At 39.8% G+C, this 19343-nt stretch overlaps 1 protein-coding gene across 9 annotated transcripts in view; it reads left to right on the top strand.

The window, feature by feature from the left end:
- Positions 1–19343, top strand: part of EYA1 (EYA transcriptional coactivator and phosphatase 1) — a 158838-nt gene that overhangs the window by 79340 nt on the left and 60155 nt on the right. For 5 of the 9 annotated variants that reach the window (XM_063170283.1, XM_063170290.1, XM_063170275.1 and 2 more), the window contains 4 exons: positions 8416–8496; positions 10380–10449; positions 10854–10999; positions 15053–15190. In XM_063170283.1, the coding sequence (XP_063026353.1) occupies positions 8416–8496; positions 10380–10449; positions 10854–10999; positions 15053–15190 (435 nt within the window). The remainder of the gene's footprint in view (positions 1–8415; positions 8497–10379; positions 10450–10853; positions 11000–15052; positions 15191–19343) is intronic. The other 4 variants (XM_063170256.1, XM_063170238.1, XM_063170265.1 and 1 more) reach the window with 3 other exon arrangements.

Here is a 19343-nt window from a genome sequence, read left to right as displayed (position 1 = left end):
AGACCTGCTACTGCCCTTTTATTTGAGCGTTTAAGAAGGAAGGAGGGAAGGCATTGTGATATCAAGTGGGAAGGGAAAATGGATAACAAATTGAAGATCAGATTTTCAAAGATACATAGGAAGGGAGGCTTCAAAGGGAGTTGGACATTAAAAATCCTTTGGAAAAAAATGATTCTCACTCTTTAAGTACCTGCTGCAACATGAGAATGAGATCTGACACAAAGGCAGTCAAAGCTCTCCACTACGAGACTATCTGATTTGTGGCCATTAAAAAGGTTGTTTTAAGTCTGGTGAACATAAATCCATCTTCGGGGTTTCAAAAGGCAGCACTGTGTGGTATGTTTGCTGTCAAGTTGCAGTATTACAGAATGGAGAAAAAATTGTTTTCAGTATTTCCTAAAGTAATGGGGGAGTAAGATGTTAAAATCTATAGAGAGGGTAGAGCTGATTGCTGTTATGGCATGCGATGTAGATTTCTCTAAGTAAATTATATTTCTGTAAATTATATTTCTTGAGATTCTAGAAATACCTTGTAGCACTCAAAATAGTCTTTCAGTATTACAATTAAGCAATTCACATTGGCAGTGAATTATTTTTAATTTATTCTTTTTACTTAAAATTTTTGGCTTTTTGTATGCTTTGGGATGCAAAGTTATGGTAGGTGATGGTAATCAGACAAAATAATGCTTCTTTTGGTGATTCTGGTTGAATTCCAGTACCTTTTAATTACTCATTTCTGAGGTCCTGCTAATTATGTATGCTGAAATTTCTATACTTGTGTTTGCACTAAGGAGCTTGATGGTATGAAACTTGTAATTGATACCTCTGTATGTAGACATCCTGAAATAATAGCATACTAAAGGTAGATGTAATATTTGCCTTTTAGTAGGGTATTAGCATCAAGAGCTCTGGATCCTAAATTCTTCACTCATCCCAGAAGAGTGCAAGAGGACCATTGTTTGGCCAGAGGCAAAAACTGCAGGGGTCTTTGGCTCCCAAATGCAAGCTGGGGGTCTGTAGAGGCTAGTAAGCGCCTTCCACCTGATGTCACTTCTGGAGGATAAAAATCAGATACAGCTGATTTATGTGCAGGCAAGGGGCTGACGTGATCTATCTTTTCTTCCCTGCTCTTCACCTTTTTTCCTTGCTGTATTACACTGGCTTCCTTCCAGACTCTGTCTTATCTTTTATTCTTCTGCTTCACCAAGAGTCTTTCTGTCCTGAGCACACGTAGCATAATGCTCTATTATTCCTCTTTCATAGGCACTTGGCCAGTGAAATGACTTGTCCACTTCTCTGCTGACTCGAGCAACTCCTGTTGCAAGGTCTTGGGGAGGAGACTGGCTAATAAATATTTATTTACTTAGTGTCTTTTCTATATGTATGTGCATCCATTTTTGAAAGAGTCCCTATTTCAGTTTCCTCCGTAAGTTTTTCCTGAAAGAAAGGACCTCATTTAAGTGATAAGTTAATAGCAATACTGGTCCCACAGGCATTTGAGGTAAACAAAATACTCCAAATGGCAAATTACTTTTTTAAAAAAGGAAAATCTTAGAAGCATTATTATTTTTATATAATTTATTTTTGAAAGCTTCTCAGATAGATGTTCACAACACATGTTGTTTCAGACAGTGGATGAAGTGTGGTAGTGTGAGAGCATCCTCTGAGTGTGCCCAAGGGTCCCAGAGTGGTTGTGCACGGACTGTGGAGTTTCAAGGGCCTGTGAGGATATCCATTTCTTTTCTCAAAACCAGCCACAACACATCATCCTAGGAGTGGTGTCTTTCCAGTGGGAGCAGCCTGTTATGCATGTGTGTGTACAGTTGTGTGATTCCATACAAAAATGTTACATGAAGTGTCATTTGTCATATGCCTGGCCAGTAATACATGAGAAGGAAATTCAGCCCCAGCTGTCACTGTGCACCTGCAGAAGGAACAGAAGTAGAACATCTTAGTCTAAGATCACACCTTAATAGGGTAGTATTTGAAGAGCCTTGGCAACTTCAGACTTGTGGCTTGATGATGTAGCATTTGCATTTGCACTTTATAATCTTCTGATGGATTTTGCTTGTCCCAAGTAGATAAAAAAGCATGAAACTTGGTTACACTTGAGGGTTGGCCATGTCATTTCACCCCTGGTCAGTGAGTGAAGTACCTGTGTCACCAGGTTTGGTGAAACACGCTAGGGAATTTGCTGCTGCTGGTGCTGGCTGGAGGGGAACAGAAGCTAGAACTATCTCTCTTTGTCCAGGGGAACTGTCAGTCCTGGAGTTCAGTCACTGGCCAAATGTAGAGCATATTATTTCCCATTTATGAAAAGTCCCACCTGCTTTGTCATTGTGCTTCTATCTTCATGAGATAGTGTTGTGTCTTGTAATGGCAGAGCAGGCTTGACTTCTCCATGCTGCTCTCTTGTTCCCATGAAAACCTCCATGTTCCCAGAAGGTAGTGAAGATCACCTTCTTTGCCCTTAATGACTGGGCCTGTGATGTTTTGTGGTCATTTTGTCTGGCTTTGGTTAAAGAATATGAATACTGTTTGGGAGCACTGCAAAATGTTAAACATGTGCAGATTCCCAACTGAAAAGAGGAAAATTTTAAAAAATAGGAAAGAGAATAGTCCATGACACTTTTAAAAGTATTGGTTTTGGATATATGCTGCCTCCATTTGCAGGGGAGAGATAAAAACATTTTGTATAATTGGACATGTGAGTGTGAAGGGATAAGAACCTTAGTTTGACTCAGATACTCTCATCCCCTAGCTGCAGTGAATTTTAACCCCTGACTGTACTTTCAGATAAAAATCCAAGCAGAATCTTGCTTAGCAGCTGCAAACACTGTCCAGCTTTGTCTCTATCCAGATGTTTTTGAATTTTCTTTGTGATTTTGTTTCTGATTTTGCACTGTAGCAGTGACACCATTTCTTTGTAAATTTAAGGTTTTTACTGCTAGATGAGGAGGTACAAGGATGTTAAAGCTCTTTCACCTTAAATGCACAAGAGGAAGATGAGAATCTTGGGGATGTATGTGGTAAAACCACAGCCCAAATATCGGGGAAGTTTTGAAGCCTCTCACATCAGAGGAGGGGAAAGCAGGGAACAGTCTGGGCTTGAACTAGAATGTGCTGCTTTGAGCAGGGACTTTTTTGAATACCATACAAAAATTTAGGCTGGAAATTACCTTCTGGTAGTTTCCAGACAATAAGATTCAGGAAGAGTTTTCTTCTTTGAGGAGCAGTAACAAGTAAGTTTATCAGGCTTCATGGTCAGGAGCTGATGATTTGATAATCTGTGATAGACAGAGACAATAATATCCTGGATAGGAATTAGTATAATTGAGTAACCTGTAACCTTTGTATAATTGCAAGATTCTTCACTACAAACAAAGGGCTGTTTGAATAAAGTAATGGAAAATATAATCAGCTTAGAGGTTCCAGGTAGAATTCTTGTCTTGTTGTTAGTAAAAATTATCTTTATGCTTCTAGGTGAACTTTGGACTTCTGCAGTGAGTACAGAAACGGGATGATGTCAAGCAAAAAAGTGTATGAATAGCAATTGATTATGCATAAAGTACTTAATCAAGATTTACATGGTGTTTAGTTACTACTATTATTTGAAGATGCCAGCCAAAATAGGGCAAGAGGTTGTGTTTTTATATATGTCTATAAACTAACTACCACACTTTGTTGAGTCTCTTGTAGCCCATGAAAGAGCTGTCAGCCAAGAGTAATTTAATTTTGCCCAGTTTTTTGTAAAATACAAAGAATATAACATCATAGTGTTAATTCAATCTTAAAACTGTAAAATTAGAACCTATTTAATGTCAGGCATGTTTGCAACATTTCTATTCTGATTTAATGTATATGGTATAGCTGTGAACAAAAATTAGTTCAGTAGAGCAAGACTTATATGTATTTAATGTAATAAAAGCAATTTTTAAAAGATATTTTAAAACCTTACTTTTTGCATGCTTGAAGGTGCAAATCTTTATGAGGTATTCCTACAACTTCTGTGCTAGGAGTAGCCAAATATTAGGTCTCAAAATCCATATTTAAAACAGCCAGCATCTCATTCTCATAACAGTCTTTACTGATATATATACCAGGAACTGCATGATAAGCTGTGAACTCAGAAAGTTGTTACTTGGCCAATGAACCACATGAACTTGTGGGTTCTGGTCTGGAGTTCTCTCTCTCAATAGAGTTCAGAAACTGCCATGTCAGTCATTTTTTGACCACCTTTTGCTATACAACTGACAAAACAGGGCACATTGCACTTGCAGTCCCTGAGTTCTTTTAGAAGAAAAATCTTAACAATCTATATAACATTAGATCAGCGGTTGTGGGATCTCTGAATTTTTTTTCTTTTTTTCTTCAAGCTAGCATTTGTGCTATTATCTGCTACTCCTAATTTTTTCTACTGTTCCATGTGTTTTCTTACACAGTTTCTTTTTAAGTATTTTTAGAATCTCACAAATTACTAGAAGCAAAAGTAAGGGGGAAAAATCTCTTTGTTGACATAATTTCTTAAGCTCTTCCATATATAAAGCAAATCAAAATCACTGGTTGTAAATAAACAGACTTTTTGCAGCAGGTTAAGAAGATATTAGTCTGCTTCTTGGACTTCTTATTGATAATCTCATACATGAGTGATTTGGATGGCACTAAAACTTAGTAGTACATTGCTAAATCAGGGTCTGTCTCTAGAATTCAAGTCTGATGATTCTGCATCTCTGTAAAGGTCAGTTTTGATAAAGGAACAGCAGGAAGGGGAACTTTTCTTGTGTCACTTTTCACAGTTTTTACCACAAGTGAGCATGGTGTTGGCTGGTCCTGGCAAGCTTGCCATATGTGTTGTCTAGATGTGGCAATATTCCCACTCATGTCCCAGTGTCATCTTGTGAAAGCTTAGGACACGTTGCAGAAATGTTAATTGCCATGGGAAATGTGAAGAGCTGAACTCCAGAGCACCCGTAAGCAGCATGTGGCAGGGCCAGATCTGTGCCCAGCCAAAGCCTGGCTTCCTTGGACAGCTCCATATGTCTCTCATCATAGACATGGATGATTCATGTGCTGCTGGGATAGACTGTGAGCCTTGTATTCTTAGGCAATCCCTTTGCAGTTCTCTTTGCCTGTGATTCTGAGGGGAAAGATGCTCCATGGCAGTTGAGTTTTGTCTTGGACAAAGAGACCTTCATTTGCAGTAAGACTACATGTAAATATTTCCAACAGGTAAACCCATGGCTATTCTTCTCAATTTATTTGTATAGGAAGATTTCATCCTCTTAAAAGTGCTTAGGCTGATAGAAGGAGTTATGCAGCAATTTTCAGGCATTTTAGAGTGCTTGGAGAATGGAGAGTTTTTCAGTACCTATTCATCTTTATTAAATTCCCAGCTATCTTTGCCACAAAGGTTCATTAAGGTTGTGGTTGTTTCTAAAGACAGCATTCTAGGGCATATTTATTATCACCCAAGTAATGGGTATCCTGATCCAGATATCCAGGATAGTGGGAACATCCTTTCTTATATCCTGGGATTTTTATATATTCAGGAGATAAAACAGCTGAGAGAGAAGACAAAGTTTTTATGAAAAATTGGTGAGCGCCTTAGTCAGCAACTAGAATTCCTTCCCGTGAAGATGGCAGTGCATTGTATTTAATATTTTTTCCATATCTTTAAAATAATATGTGTAGTAAACAGCATTCATCTTTAAACTATGTTGCACAGAAGTATTGCTCATTACTTATAGAAACAGAAATTAGATTTTGATTATGGTTGTTGGAAAACAGTATCTTGAACAAGTATCCAAATAGGTGCTCAAAGGTTCATCCAACCTATCCTTGAACATTTCAAGTGATGGGGCAGCCACTGCTCCTCTGGGCAACCTGTTCCTGTACCTCACTGCCCTTAGAGTAAAGAATTTCTTTCTGGTATCTAGTATAAACCTACTATCTTTCCCTTTGAATCCATTCTCCCTTTTCCTGACACTACATGTTCTTGTAAAAAGTCCTTCTCCATTCTTCTTGTGGACTCCCTTCATGTACTGGAAAGCCACAATTTGATCACCCCAAAACCTTTTCTAGGCTCAACAGTCCCAAATGTCCTAGCCTTTCCTTGCAGGGGAGGTGCTCCACCCTCCCAGTCATCTTGGTGTCCTTCCTCTGGACTTGTTCCAACAGGTCCATGTCCTTCCTGTGCTGGATGCAGCTCTCCCAGTAGTGTCTCAGGGAGCAGAGCAGGGGGCAGAATCCCCTCCCTTGCCCTGCTGGCCACGCTGCTTTTGATGCAGCCCAGGATGCAGCTGGGCTTTCTGGGCTGGAAATGGACATTTCCAGCTCTCACCTAACTTCCCATCCTCCAGAAATCCCAAGTCCTTTTCAGAAGGGCTGCTTTTTATTTAGAAAAACTGACACTATACTTCTGTATACTGTGTGAAGCAGTTCAGCATAGCCCTCGGACTACTAATTTGGAGTGATCCAAAAAATGAAGAATATGGAATGTTGTTTCTGCAATGGAGAAGAGTTTGGAGAAAGCACATATTGAAAATTTCCACCCCGGTACTCCAGGTTAGGTGGATCTGTCTTATCTTCCTCTGTTTTCCCCCACCACAGATGCCAGCTATAGAGGAAAGCATCTTTCATTGTTATTCCCAAAGTACAATTGCATTGTGGAAATTAGGCTCAGAAGACTTGCAAATTCTGGGGAAACTTGTAGTAGTCTATGAGAGAAGTATGAATCTGGCTGTAAAATGTAGCTGTGATAAACTTTTAAGAAAAGGCAGAAGATAATGTAGATCCTATAATTTTTTGTATCTAGGTTGACAAACTGTAGAACATGTTGTAAAAGTGTTTCTTAGATACACACTCTGCAATAAATACCTCATTGTATCTCTGTTTTAGACTTTCATTATTTAGTCATTAAATGGATGGTGTATAACTTACATTCTGTGTTTTTAAGAAATACCTTTGTAATAGAGTTATGGTTCAAATCATGAGTGCACTTTTGGAGTGAACCTCGTGGCTGCTTTTTCTTACCACAGTAATTCCCCTTAGGGAGTCTCTTGGACTTCACTTGTTTCAAAAAAGCTGCTTTGCAGAAGTGCAGATAATGTTCCCAAGCTGTATAACTGCTCTCAAAAATGCCCAGCCTCTGGACACTGGGCCCTCTGCCCCAACCATTTCACATAATGAAACTTTCCTAAATGGACTGCATTGCTTGTTAATGCAGACACAGCAGAGTTTTGTGTGCAGCTAAGCATTGACCTCCAAAGTTAGCAGGCAGAAATCCTGCATGAGAGTCAAAAGAAAATACTGGACGATTAGTAAAATCTGGAGAGATTTGTTACAAATCCCATGGAGGAGGCTTGGTGAAGGAAATCAAACATGCAGAAATAAGAATGTGGACTGGCAATGAAAGGAAAGGTCTTCTGTGAAAAGAGGGACATCCTCTGCCTCACCCTTTTCAAAGTTGGTACCAAAGGTTTCTGCTAGGGATGGTTGTAATTCCTGAACACAGATGTATATTCAAACTGTATAGGGAGTAGTTATTGGTGCCTATTTTGCATCCATGCCAAGTCAGCCCCATCCTTGCTCTTTGGATCAGGATACTGTCCTGATCTTAGCATTACAGACTTTGCATTGGACCGACAGAAAAGTAAATTGCTAATTTACTTGAGGTTTTACTTAAAGTCATTAATTGATTATTGATTATGAATCAGCATGAGCCAGCCAATAATCACGTGGTCTATTTCTTTTTAACTCTCAGACAGCTGTGTCATGTTGTGGGTGCAGAGGGATAAAATGTAAAAGCATTCTTTGAAGTATTTGGTGAGGACTGTGTCCTCTTTTTGTATTCAGGGTTGTTGAGAATAAAGTTGGTTTTCATTTTGAGAGGAGAAATCCACCACAAGAAAAGTGTTTTACTTCATCACAAATCCTTTATTTTCTTCTGAAAAAATATTTAATTGGAAGCAAGATTTGAACAGCCCTCAGCGAAAACCATTTAAAAATTATTTCCTCTTTTGTCTTATTCAATTTGCTGTCTTTCAAGCCTATAAATGCTGTGTGACCTGATCTAAATGTGGATCCTTATTGTTGGGTCTGTAGGATTAAGAGGAATCAGGACAGGTGCAGAGAGTTGCATGGGGACTTCTGGTTTGTTACAGTGGCTTTTATTCCTTGGGGACAGGAATAACCCTCTTGATCATCTTATATTTATGTGTAAATAAATCATAGCTGCCAGTATTTTGCACTGTTTGTATACACAAATACATAAAATGCAAAATATTGATAGCCATGATTTAGAACTTTTTTGGCAGATTTTTGCTTTATTGAGTTTGTGTTTGTGGTGAGTGTGTGTGCATGCGCCTGCAAGAATATTAGGAGCATATAGAATATCTTCTGTTTATATTTCTGTAGTTAAAACAGAACCAATGAACAGCAGTGAGATTGCTACTACTACTACCACAGACGGGTCTTTAGACAATTTCTCAGGATCAGGTAAGGAATAAACCCAAGTTTTAAGCTCAGCATTTTTTTCATTTATTATTTTCTTATCCCATGTGATCTAAACCTGCACACCTCTCTTAAAAAGCTTTTTCTACTTTCCATCTTTTACAATTTCTGTACATTTTAGTCTAAGTCAGCAGGAGTTTTCCCCAAGTGAGGAGCATCACAGTATCAGGCTTATTGATATCAGGCTTATTGTCTTTGGTGAGAGTCTCACTAGGGAGTTTTCTGGCCCAGAGTATTTTTTTTTTGTTGTTTTCTGTGAGTAAACATACATGCCTCTGTGATTATTATTCTAATTGAGGAGAGGTCTTCCTCATTTATTGTAATTTATTATCAAAGTATTTATTCTTTTGTCAGGCTTCTTTTCTTAGAGGAAGGCAAATATGCATCTTAGCTCCTGGCGTACAATATACAAACACTGTGAGAAGAATCTAAGATGTTTGCTCAGTTTTGCACACCTGTGGACTAACTGTGGTATTTCTAGCACATTGGTTTTATGGTGCAAATCGAATCAGAAAAGGATCTAATATTATATTGTGGGATTACATTTCAGTAGTGGCAAAATTTGACATCTCACAACCAGTCAGACTCCTGGTAGCCAGCCCTTTCCTGGTCTTGTCACAGCCTCCATTTTCTGTAAAGGCTGATGAGTTTGAAAGCATCAAGCCTGAAAGCCCAAAGAAAGGCTTCTAAGGTATTTTAATTCTCTGAAAGAAGAAAATACAGTATGTACCTAATTGTAGCTACATACATCTTGGTGATCTGAGTAAAGGTTGGAGATTAACACTTGGCATGCCTGCAGCCTCACAGGCCACAGAAAAGAAAAATTATCGGATGTAGAAGGCACAGAAAGAGACTCCCTGCTTCCCTCGCAGAGTGTAAAGATGATGGATTTTCCCTGTAGCTGGCCAGGAAGGGGGTAGCTGGTGAGGGGTAATTATGTGTGCCTTGTTTATTTCCAAGCACTTAGCCATAAGGCCTGTTGTTTCTCGGGCTGTCTGATCTTACAGTAGTCTCATAACCTGCTGCTGACCCTTTCCTGGCAAAGGCTCCCAGGCCCACCTTGGGACCTAGAGGAGAAGTGACACCCAGACAGTAACCAGAGATGGAAGGGCTCCCAAAAATATTGTCCTGAGCAGAGGAGGCCAGCAGAGCTGCCACGCTCTGAGCAGCACCCAGAGATGCTGACAGCAGTGAGCAGTGCTGGGGGAGGCTCCGTGTCTGCTGGGCTGCGCGGGGAGCGCTCGCGGTGCAGCCTCCTCCGCTTACCTGTTTCACTGACTGCATCTGCACCCTGGACATCCTTCTGCAATACTGATTTAAAGGGCTGAAAGCATTTTAGACAGCAGATTAGGTGGAAAAAAAATAGAATTGAAATAAGGTAATACATAGTCTGTATTAGGAATTTTTCTTTTTTTTAAAAAGAGGCGTGTCCTCTGAAGTGGGCCATGTGTTTCCAATCGAGGCACGCATAAAGCTCCTTCATAAAATGTTGGTCTTAAAAATTCTAAAAGTTAATAAAATGTTGCACTTGAGATATCAACAATCCTTTGAAAATATGAAGGGAAATGTTTCCATTAGGAAATAGGTTGTTTGCATTGAAAATGTTGCCTGTGTGCAACCAAAGAATAAACTATGGCTCAGGAATTGTACAAAGGGGCAGTTTAGTATTTGAGATTTGCAATCAAGATTTTAATGTTAAGCATTCCTGTATAGTTCCTCATAAAATATTATTTTCTATCTAAGATATCAATGATATTTGAATTTAATTAAAATCTTGTTAATACTCTGAAATTCTATTAGGAAAAATAATATTTATCTTTGGTGTGTGTATTTACACTTCTGTATGCTTTCTTTTCTCCTTGGTGCAGCAATTGGAAGCAGCGGTTTCAGCCCAAGACAAACACACCAGTTCTCCCCACCACAGATTTACCCTTCCAAGTATGATATCTTTTTAAAATAATAATAGTAGTAGTAATAATAATAACTGGAATAGGCAGATTTTAACCTCATTTAAAATAATAATTGGATCCATCTGTTAAGCCATAATTTGAACTGCAGCAGCTTCTAGGGAATTTTTTTTTAAATGCTAAGAATGTATTTGAAAAATATTTGTAAAGTACGTATTTCACTTGTTCTTTTATTATTGATTTCTTATGGTTTCTTTATTATTATATTATTATTATTATTTATTTCTTATTTTGTCTCCTAAAGTTTCCATTGTCTAGCACAGCCTATGATTATGTGTTAATGAAGCAGCAGGATTATAATAAAGCTAAAAATAAGTACGTGCATGTCTGTCTAATGCAGTGTCTGTCCTATTTTCTGTCCCTTGTAATCAATAGCAGACCCTACCCACACATTCTCCCCACCCCGTCCTCACAAACGATGGCTGCCTATGGGCAGGCACAGTTCCCAGCGGGAATGCAGCAAGCCACAGCCTATGCCACCTACCCCCAGCCCGGCCAGCCCTACGGAATCCCTTCCTATGGTAAGAAATCCCGGCCGTGCTCTTTTATTCCTCAGGTAAACGTTCTTTAGATCAAGCCTCTGGGACCCTTAGGTTAGTGCTTAGTGGGACAGCACTAGAGCATTTCTTGTGGAAGACTGTTAGTTTTCTCACCTTGGAATGAGTGATGTTTAATTTATGTATTAAAGCGCTAAAAAGGTACTCAAGAAACTAAACGCCATTTTGGGGTCAGGAGGAGAGGTTCATGGTTAGCTTTCTGTTGGTGACATCAAAAACAGCAGTGAAATGGGAAAAGAGATCTCAGGGTTTCCATGAAACAGACCCAGCCCCTGGTGACTTGCTCAGGGCTCTGCTCCCCAGCAGTGTGTGAGGTTACATCGGGATGTTAAAGTCTGAATTTCAGCTGGTACAGATTACTAGAACCCAGATGAATCTGCGAGGCTGTGCTGATTTTCAGCAGGCAAAAAAAAAAAAGATTCAAAAATGCCTCCATCAAAAAAAAAAATCTCATTTTCCAATGTTTTAAAACTCCCTGGAGGTGAAAATTGAGGTAAATTGCCACTAAAGCTCTGTCTGCCTGATGAAGGAGATAGTACTAAGTAGCAAATATTTCCCAAAAAATTTAATTTAAAAACAAGCTGCCATGGGTGAGACCATTTTCCTGCCAGACTGTCTGCTGGCAGACCACATAGCAGTGCAGCAGCAAGGATGCATTATTAGAAAATAAGTCTTATATTCCTCTGGGGGAATATATTAAAAATATACAATCCACATGCTTTGAGCAGTATATTTTGTAAAAATGTGTTCAGATAATATAAGTTTTATACCAAAAGGACAGAACTTGCCATATAAGCTGTTCAGTTTAAAAGTATTAAAAGTTTTAAGTGCAAAACTGGTGAATCTTGAAGTCTGCGAGCTGAAAATCCACTGGATCTCAAGTATATCCTATGGCAGATTATGGTGAACAGTAGGCAAAAGAAATGCATTATTTTCTCCCTTACTTTAAAATAGGTTTCTTATTATAAATTGGATGTTTTAGCTTCAGTTCGAATGAACACATTTTAAACTTACACTGTGAGATGAGGAGTCTTGGACACACACAGACACACAGACACACACAAGAGCTCCTGTTGCTGATGAGAGTTTGTCTGCTAATTCCATCTGGATCAGGGGGGATGATAACAAACAGCCTGTTTCCCCACCCTGCTTTTGTTGACCTGCTTCTCCTGTGGACACCTCGTATTCATACTTGGCTGACTGCTATGTTTGGGCAGCCCAAACTGTGACTTTTTTGGTTTTTTGCTTGGTTCCTCTGGATTAAATCCTGACTTCACTGAAGTCAGCTCTAAAATTCCCACTGACTTCAGCCAGGCCTTGATTTCACTACTTGAGTTTAGCTGTCTCACTGTCGTCGGAGCTGTAATTGAGAGTTGCTTTACTTGGCAACTGCTTGTGGGGGTTAACATGCCTGCCTGCTCTTTTGTTTTGGTTTGGTTTTTTGCCTAGTCCATCCCCCATGCCTAGGACTTCAGATAAATTTGCAATGTTTTACATTGCAGAGCTTACTTTTGACCACTGAAATCCTCAGCTCCTGAGCCAAGAGAATTTTTATGTGCTTTGTTCTTTTCGGACTTGTGCCTTGTGGCTGGTGCTAAGGTGCTCCTGCTGATGTCCTTTATAGGAGTAATATTTAAAAGCAAATAACTATTAAAAAGTTTTAGGACTTAACATATATTTTTTGCTTATTTAAGGCATGCCATATAATCTGTGCTCCCAAATGAAATTGGGGAGCATTAGGACACTCATTTGCAATAGGCAAGAGCTGAAGCCTTGCTTAGAACCAGAATTCTACTCTTTGATCTGCAGTTTAGACCCCATGTACCCTCTGTCTTGCCTTTCATCCAGGCAGAAATCTTACAGCAGTATAAAGGGAGAAGACTTATGCCTATGAGAAAGAAAGAAAAAACTGAGTTGAGGCCTCTTTCTTTTTGTTTCTTTACTCTGGGTCTACTGGAAGAAAGAGTATTTGTGAGTTCCTGTATCAGCCTGCCCCAGGTTTTCTTTCTAGAGCAGAGTTTGGGAAGGTGCTCAGCTGTACCTCTAGCCTCTTCATTTTTCCAGTTCCCCACCTCCACAGCCATGCAGCCATGCAGGCAGGAAGGGGGGTGGAGGGGAATGCCATTGACAGCTGCTGCCCTGGGGCTCCTGGCTCTGCTTCATCTGCAAAGCCCCTGAGGAGGCTGGAGAATTTCCTGAAGCTCTTTCCTCCTGCCTGCTCCAGCACCAGCATCTAGCACAGGCTTTGCTTCCCAACTTCTTTACCTTCCAAATCCTGGCAGTCCTCTTATGTCACTGTCCCTTCCCACTTCCTTGAGTACATTAGACTTGGGAGAAGGGAGCATCAAGGTTTGATGAGTGAAGGCTTTGGGGATGAGAGCAAGTGTAAGTCCCACGAGATGAAAGGCTCTTCATAGCATGGAGGTTTGCAAAAGGGCATGTCAGTGCCAAGTTGTCTTCACTCAAGTGGCATCCTCCTACTGCTGCTTTTGATCATCTCCTGCTCCGTCTGAGATGGTGTGTTGGATCAGGCTGCTAAGGGAAATTTAGACTAGAAATTTAATGCTTGATTTAGTTAAACTTTCTCTAAGCCATATTTAATCAGCATTTCAGAAGTCCTTAAACAGATAACAAATAGGGATTGTTGATACCAAGCCATCCACAGCAGGAGTTTCCCCTTGGAAATGAGGTGTCGAGATTCGTCATTCGAACTGCTTAATTGTAACATGAAACAGAAGAATCAAGTAAGCATCAGGGAAAAACAAGCAAACAGGTTTAGCTCAGCAGTTAGAAGGTCTGGCAGAAGGAATTGAGGTTAATTAATGACAACAGTTGAAAAATAATTACTTAGATGGCAGAAAATTTGCTGCCATTTGTATATAGGGAGGTATTGAAGTTTTGCCAATGCATTAGTTTCTGAGCCCACTCCTACCTTGAAACCTTGTTGAATATTGTCTAAAGAAAAATCCAACCAGGAAATGAACTTAGATTAACAGTAATTTTCAAATGAATGTTACTAATTCACACTTAGTAAATCCAGTTCAAATACTGTTGGTTTCTGAACAATGAGTTATCACAAAATGCCACAGTGAAACCTAAGAATATTGTATCACTTTTCCATTACTTTGGCTATAATTATTTTTAAATGGTAGTTCATGTTGGGACAAACTTATAATTAAAACTAAGAGACAGAGGCTGAACTGTGTGCATTTCCTCAGTATTTTGCCTGCTGATATTTGCTTGCTCATTGCCTTACAAATTGAGGGAAGAATCACTGAAACTGGGCAGCAAGTCATTCACTGATCAGACTTTGGATTATTTTATAACTAAATGTGGAAGTGAGAGAGTAATGTGGTGTGTAATGGATTTCTCCACCAGATTAATGACTCTGCTATGTTTTTCCCAGTTCAGGAGATTGCTTCAGGAATAGTTCCTGTCTCTTAGGTGCTTATTTGTTAAAGAACTGAATTAACGTTTAATTACCTTTGAAAAATCATCATTGTACTTAATACTAGTAGAGAAAAATGCTAGTTTTCTTTATCCACTTCTAATTCTTAAAAAAACCATTCTTGGAGCTGTGTGATTTTCATGTAGGAATAATATCCAATGCAATTTTCATTTATGTCATTAATGGGTAGATGGCAGGAGAGCTTGGCTATGCTATGCTTCATTAAATTCATATAAAGTTGCTAATCTACCTCTGTGTAATGTCATGAATATATGGAAAAGTTTGCCTCTGGCAGGAGAGGGAAAAAGGAATAATGCAACTTCCTGTTCATGTATAAATTTCTTTTGCAGTTATTGGAAACACAGTTTTGAATTTAACCTTTCCCTGGTGAACTTCAGTTTTCAGTGTGCTCTTAGACTGCCATTACCTTATTAATTTGTGCATGCTCTCAATATTTGTTCTCTCAGGCAATAGTAGGTATATGTTAAAATGGCTGTTAATTAAGTGATTTTATTTTCCATCCCTGTTTGAATATGAACAAATAGATTTGCTGTCACTAACTGATTTAGGTGCATTGTGGGCAGGCATCAAGACAGAAGGTGGATTGGCACAGTCACAGTCACCTGGACAAACAGGATTTCTCAGCTATGGTGCCAGCTTTAGCACACCTCAACCTGGACAGGCTCCCTATAGCTACCAGATGCAAGGTCTGTATAAACAGATATTACCATTAATTAGCTGTAGTTAACACTGTGGTGGGTTTTTTTCCTCCTTATTTTGTTATATTCCTAGAATAAAAATGAATGTTTGCTTGAGCTCTTAGCTCTGATTTTATTGCAGTTGTTGATGAAATGATGATTGCCTTTGCTGAGAGAGTAACAGGCCAGCTCTCAGCAGTTTAGAAGACCCCTTGTTTCATTAAATTTTAAATAGCAAAATATTCTAGTGTTGTTACAGTAAAAAAATGTTTCTCTGAATAGCAACAGTTTAGCAAATAGTGACTGAGACAAAGCTAGTCCTGTAAAACGTGACAGGATTATGAATTTAGGAAGTGCCAAATATAATTTGACACCTGAGCGTGTTTGAGGAGGGAGAAGAAGATAAAAATACCTACTGCAGCTGTGGAGGTAGCTAAGTAATGATTGAAGTCTGTTTCTTTGAAGTCTATTTAAAAGCTGTAAGTCTTTGTATGTGCAGGCTATTATTATCAATTATATTTTGTAGCTGTACTTGCCTGTTTAGTTTACTTAATGTCTTTTCACTTTGTTCCCCCAATTCCTTTTCTCTCTTCTGTATTGAGAAGTCACTGGTTGTGCCTGGTTTGGGATTGTTCCCATTTAACAGATATTTTAAAAAATCTTTGTTTACCAGAAATAGTTATTTTGGGATGTCTGCTGCAGGCCTTTTCACCCCTGAATTTGGCAGTAGATATCAGGTGTGTTGTGATTTTGGAATTGTTGAAATAAGTAATCAATCACAGAAATTGACCAAATTTTTTTATAAGCTTTGCACTTTTGTATATTACCAAGCTCAGTCTAAACTGTGTGCCACCAAGTAAACACTCCATGAAATGTCTTGAGGCAGAAGTGCTTTCAGAGACTAAGTGAATAAAATTTTGCTTTTGTTCCACAGCTGTAAGGATACATTGATCCTGTACTTTGCTCAGGCTCAAGAGAGATGTTTTTTGTTGTATTTTTTTAAATCTTCTTTTGAACTGCGTGTTGAGTAGCTCCATAGGGCAGAAGTGACCATCTGACATCTCAAATATTGCTGATTTATAGTGTGCTCTGACAGGGAAGAGGGACAGGACCAGAGTAGCACATGGATTTTCATCTACATGCTGAATACTGATGGTCTTCTCCTCGTCAGAGTTAATATAACCAAACAAGGTTACTGGTTTGCTTTCTGCAGGCAGCTACACAAAAGAATTCAAACAAACACACCTCCACACCCTTCTCCACACCCACCTTCCCCCCTCCAAAAATCCTACCTCTCTGTAGGGGAAAACTCAAAATGTTTGCCAGCAGCAGCTAATATGAACTTCTGAATCAACATTTCAGCTTTTAAGGAACTGATAATTCACAGTTGCTAGAAAATGGTGTGATTGAAAAATCATGTCTGGGCTGCCTATAATTTCTATTGCAGTAGTGCCTTCATGCCACAGTCATATACTGGGATCCTGTCGTGTTTACTTCTACAGGCAAATAAAAATATAGTCCATTGAAGTTGGAGGCTAAAATTAAACATACAGACTAGAAGAGCCTAATGAAACAATAAAGGTGACACTGCTTATGTATAATGTACAGTTGGCACCCCATACTGGTTATCTAACAGCTCTAAAGGTGTTTTTTGAAAGATTTCAAGCAGAGGGATGTCAATAAAAAGGGATTTTAGGGAGGGCAGGGAAATAGTTTTGCAGATGTCTATGGGAAACTCATTCAACAGAGGGAGGGAAGAGGGAGCAGCAAAGGATAATGTAGAGAGTGCTTGGAAAATTTTAAGTGAAAGCTGTAAGTAATGTGAATGCTGGCATTAGTAGTGCAGAGCTTGGACTCCGTCAATATACTACAGAGTCTGCCATAAAGGGCATTGCTTTTTTTTTTCTTTGCTATATGCAAAATTTGTATAAGATCAGAATTTTCAAGCTCAGCAAAGGATGACAGTTGGCAAGAGATGGAACGGTAACATCTTGGAAAGCATTTCCCTGTATGCTTTGAGAAGCAAGGATCTTAAAATATTCTGCAAAAAGAAATATGTTAAAGATGACCCAGTTGGGAGGCTCTAATAGGAAAAGGATCAGAAGCATTGATTTAATGATGGAATTGTCTGCAGGGCTTGGGGGGAGGGAGGTCTTACTCTGGCTTGTGCTCTAGCGGTGCTGTGCTTGGGCTGAGAGCTGCCCACCTGTGGAAGTCAATGGATCACTGACAGTCTGGGTTGGGCAGAAGAGCCACAGGTCAGACTTGGAGCATCCCTGTGGTGTGCATGTCCTTTCTGTTGTGCTCATAAATAGCACAATGTGTGGGTGAGGGAAGGACTGGTTTTCTACAGAGACCATAAGATTGGAAATAAGGGGAATATTTCAAATGAAAGGACTGGAGGAGCTGTTAGTTGCTAAGTAGAAAAGAATCACATTTCTGAACAGGTCTTTCTTGCAGTTAAATGTTTGACAATATATGTCTGTACTACATGTGAGAATATATGTCTTAGTGATATTTTCATTAAGTAAACTGTGTATTTGAAACAACTCTAAATTGACTTAATTCTTCCTTTTGATTGAACAGCTGTTGAAAGTAAACAGGAACATTTGTTTCCTGATTTAATTTCAGAAGGAGAACCTATTCATAATTTCAACTATTATTTAAGGACAAAATTGATTCTCATGACAGAAGACGGGGTTATTGCCGCTGCTGTTCAGTTGTTTGTGCAGAAACCTCCAGAGAGGAAAATGAGTTTATTCTCCCTTTTCCCTCTAGCAGTATATGGGCAGGCTGCAGCCCCAGCCTTGTCATAGCCTGCAATAGCTGTTCTTCATCTCCTGCGTGCAGCTGCTGAGCTGCTAAATGGAGATAATGGATCCCACAACCTACTCCGCAGCCGAGCGTTACATGACAGCGGCTCGGGGCCCTGCTGGCATTCCTGCCTGCGGCAAAGGGGATTTCCTAGCGGCCTTGCAGTTGTCCTGCTCGTGTTCCCTGACTGGGGTTACCTCGTGCTCCAAAGCTTTGGAGTTAATTCTGGTTCCTCTCCCTGGGATGGATGTCTGCCTGCAATGCAGAGACGCTGCCTCGCGGTGCGTGTGCAGCCAATTAAACCCAGTGCTTTTCCTGACCCTGCTAAAATTACAGCGTCATTAGTCACCCAACAATAGTGGGGGGAGAGGCTGCCAGCTTATGAAAATTGTAAGGAGAATTGCTGCCTGTGACTCCTTGCTAAGTTTATTCTGGTAATTGGATTTTTGTTTGTCACAAATTTATAATCTCATTAACAGAGTGCATAGGGGAGAAGGTGACAAGAGGATTCAGGCAGTTCTGTGACCCATCTCCCCACTCCCCTCTTCCCCCCCCCTACTTTATTTAACGAGTGTGTTCCTTAAGCTGTTTTTCATATAAGTTGCTTCATAGATGTTGAAAGACCACTTACATGACTAATGGCTGTGGGAATGGGCCCTTGTTCCTATATTGGCAGATTTATAAGGATTGCACAGTGAGGATAAATGGAGTGGAGAAGGGCTGGGGGAAACAGCAAGGAAAGAACTCCATTTGCAAATGTCTTATTTGGGTCTCCTTTGATTGTGATAAAAAGCATGGCTTGTACCTTCCACCGAGTACCCTACCACTGGAAGGGTGCTAGACCTGTGATGAGCACTGACATTGCTTTAGTTACCGAGGCTGTGATGATAGAGCATAACTATCCCATCGGTTTGGGAATTCAACCGTAAAAAAGTAAATGTTAAGGTATTTGGTTATTATTATACAGTATAAAAATATTGTGCTGGATGGCTAAGCAGTTACTAGGACAACAAGGGGGAGTTTGCCAAGGATTTTTAAACACTGTAAGCAAACGGAAGAAACCTTGAGCTTAAATAGCCCATCTGGCCGTCGAAGGCTTTCCCAAGAGAGCTGCACTAAACTTCTGCCTCATACATTGTACCCTGATGATAGACATAGCCCATGGCAAGGAGACTGAGCTAGGAAGGCAAATGGGCTTCTGTCCCAATACACGGGGGAGGACCTTATCCCGTGCCTGCGGCGGCACAGGGCGCGCCCCGCACCTGGAGCGCGCCCTACTCGCAGCAGGGTCCGGCCGCCTTCCGATGCTGACTGGGATTCCCAGCTTTAATGTGGGTCAGAGCTCTTT

The sequence above is a fragment of the Melospiza melodia genome, chromosome 1 (genome assembly GCF_035770615.1).
Source record: "Melospiza melodia melodia isolate bMelMel2 chromosome 1, bMelMel2.pri, whole genome shotgun sequence".
NCBI lineage: Eukaryota > Metazoa > Chordata > Aves > Passeriformes > Passerellidae > Melospiza > Melospiza melodia.
The sequence above is the reverse complement of the archived record's forward strand: the minus strand, read 5'-3'. Positions and strand labels throughout refer to the sequence as shown.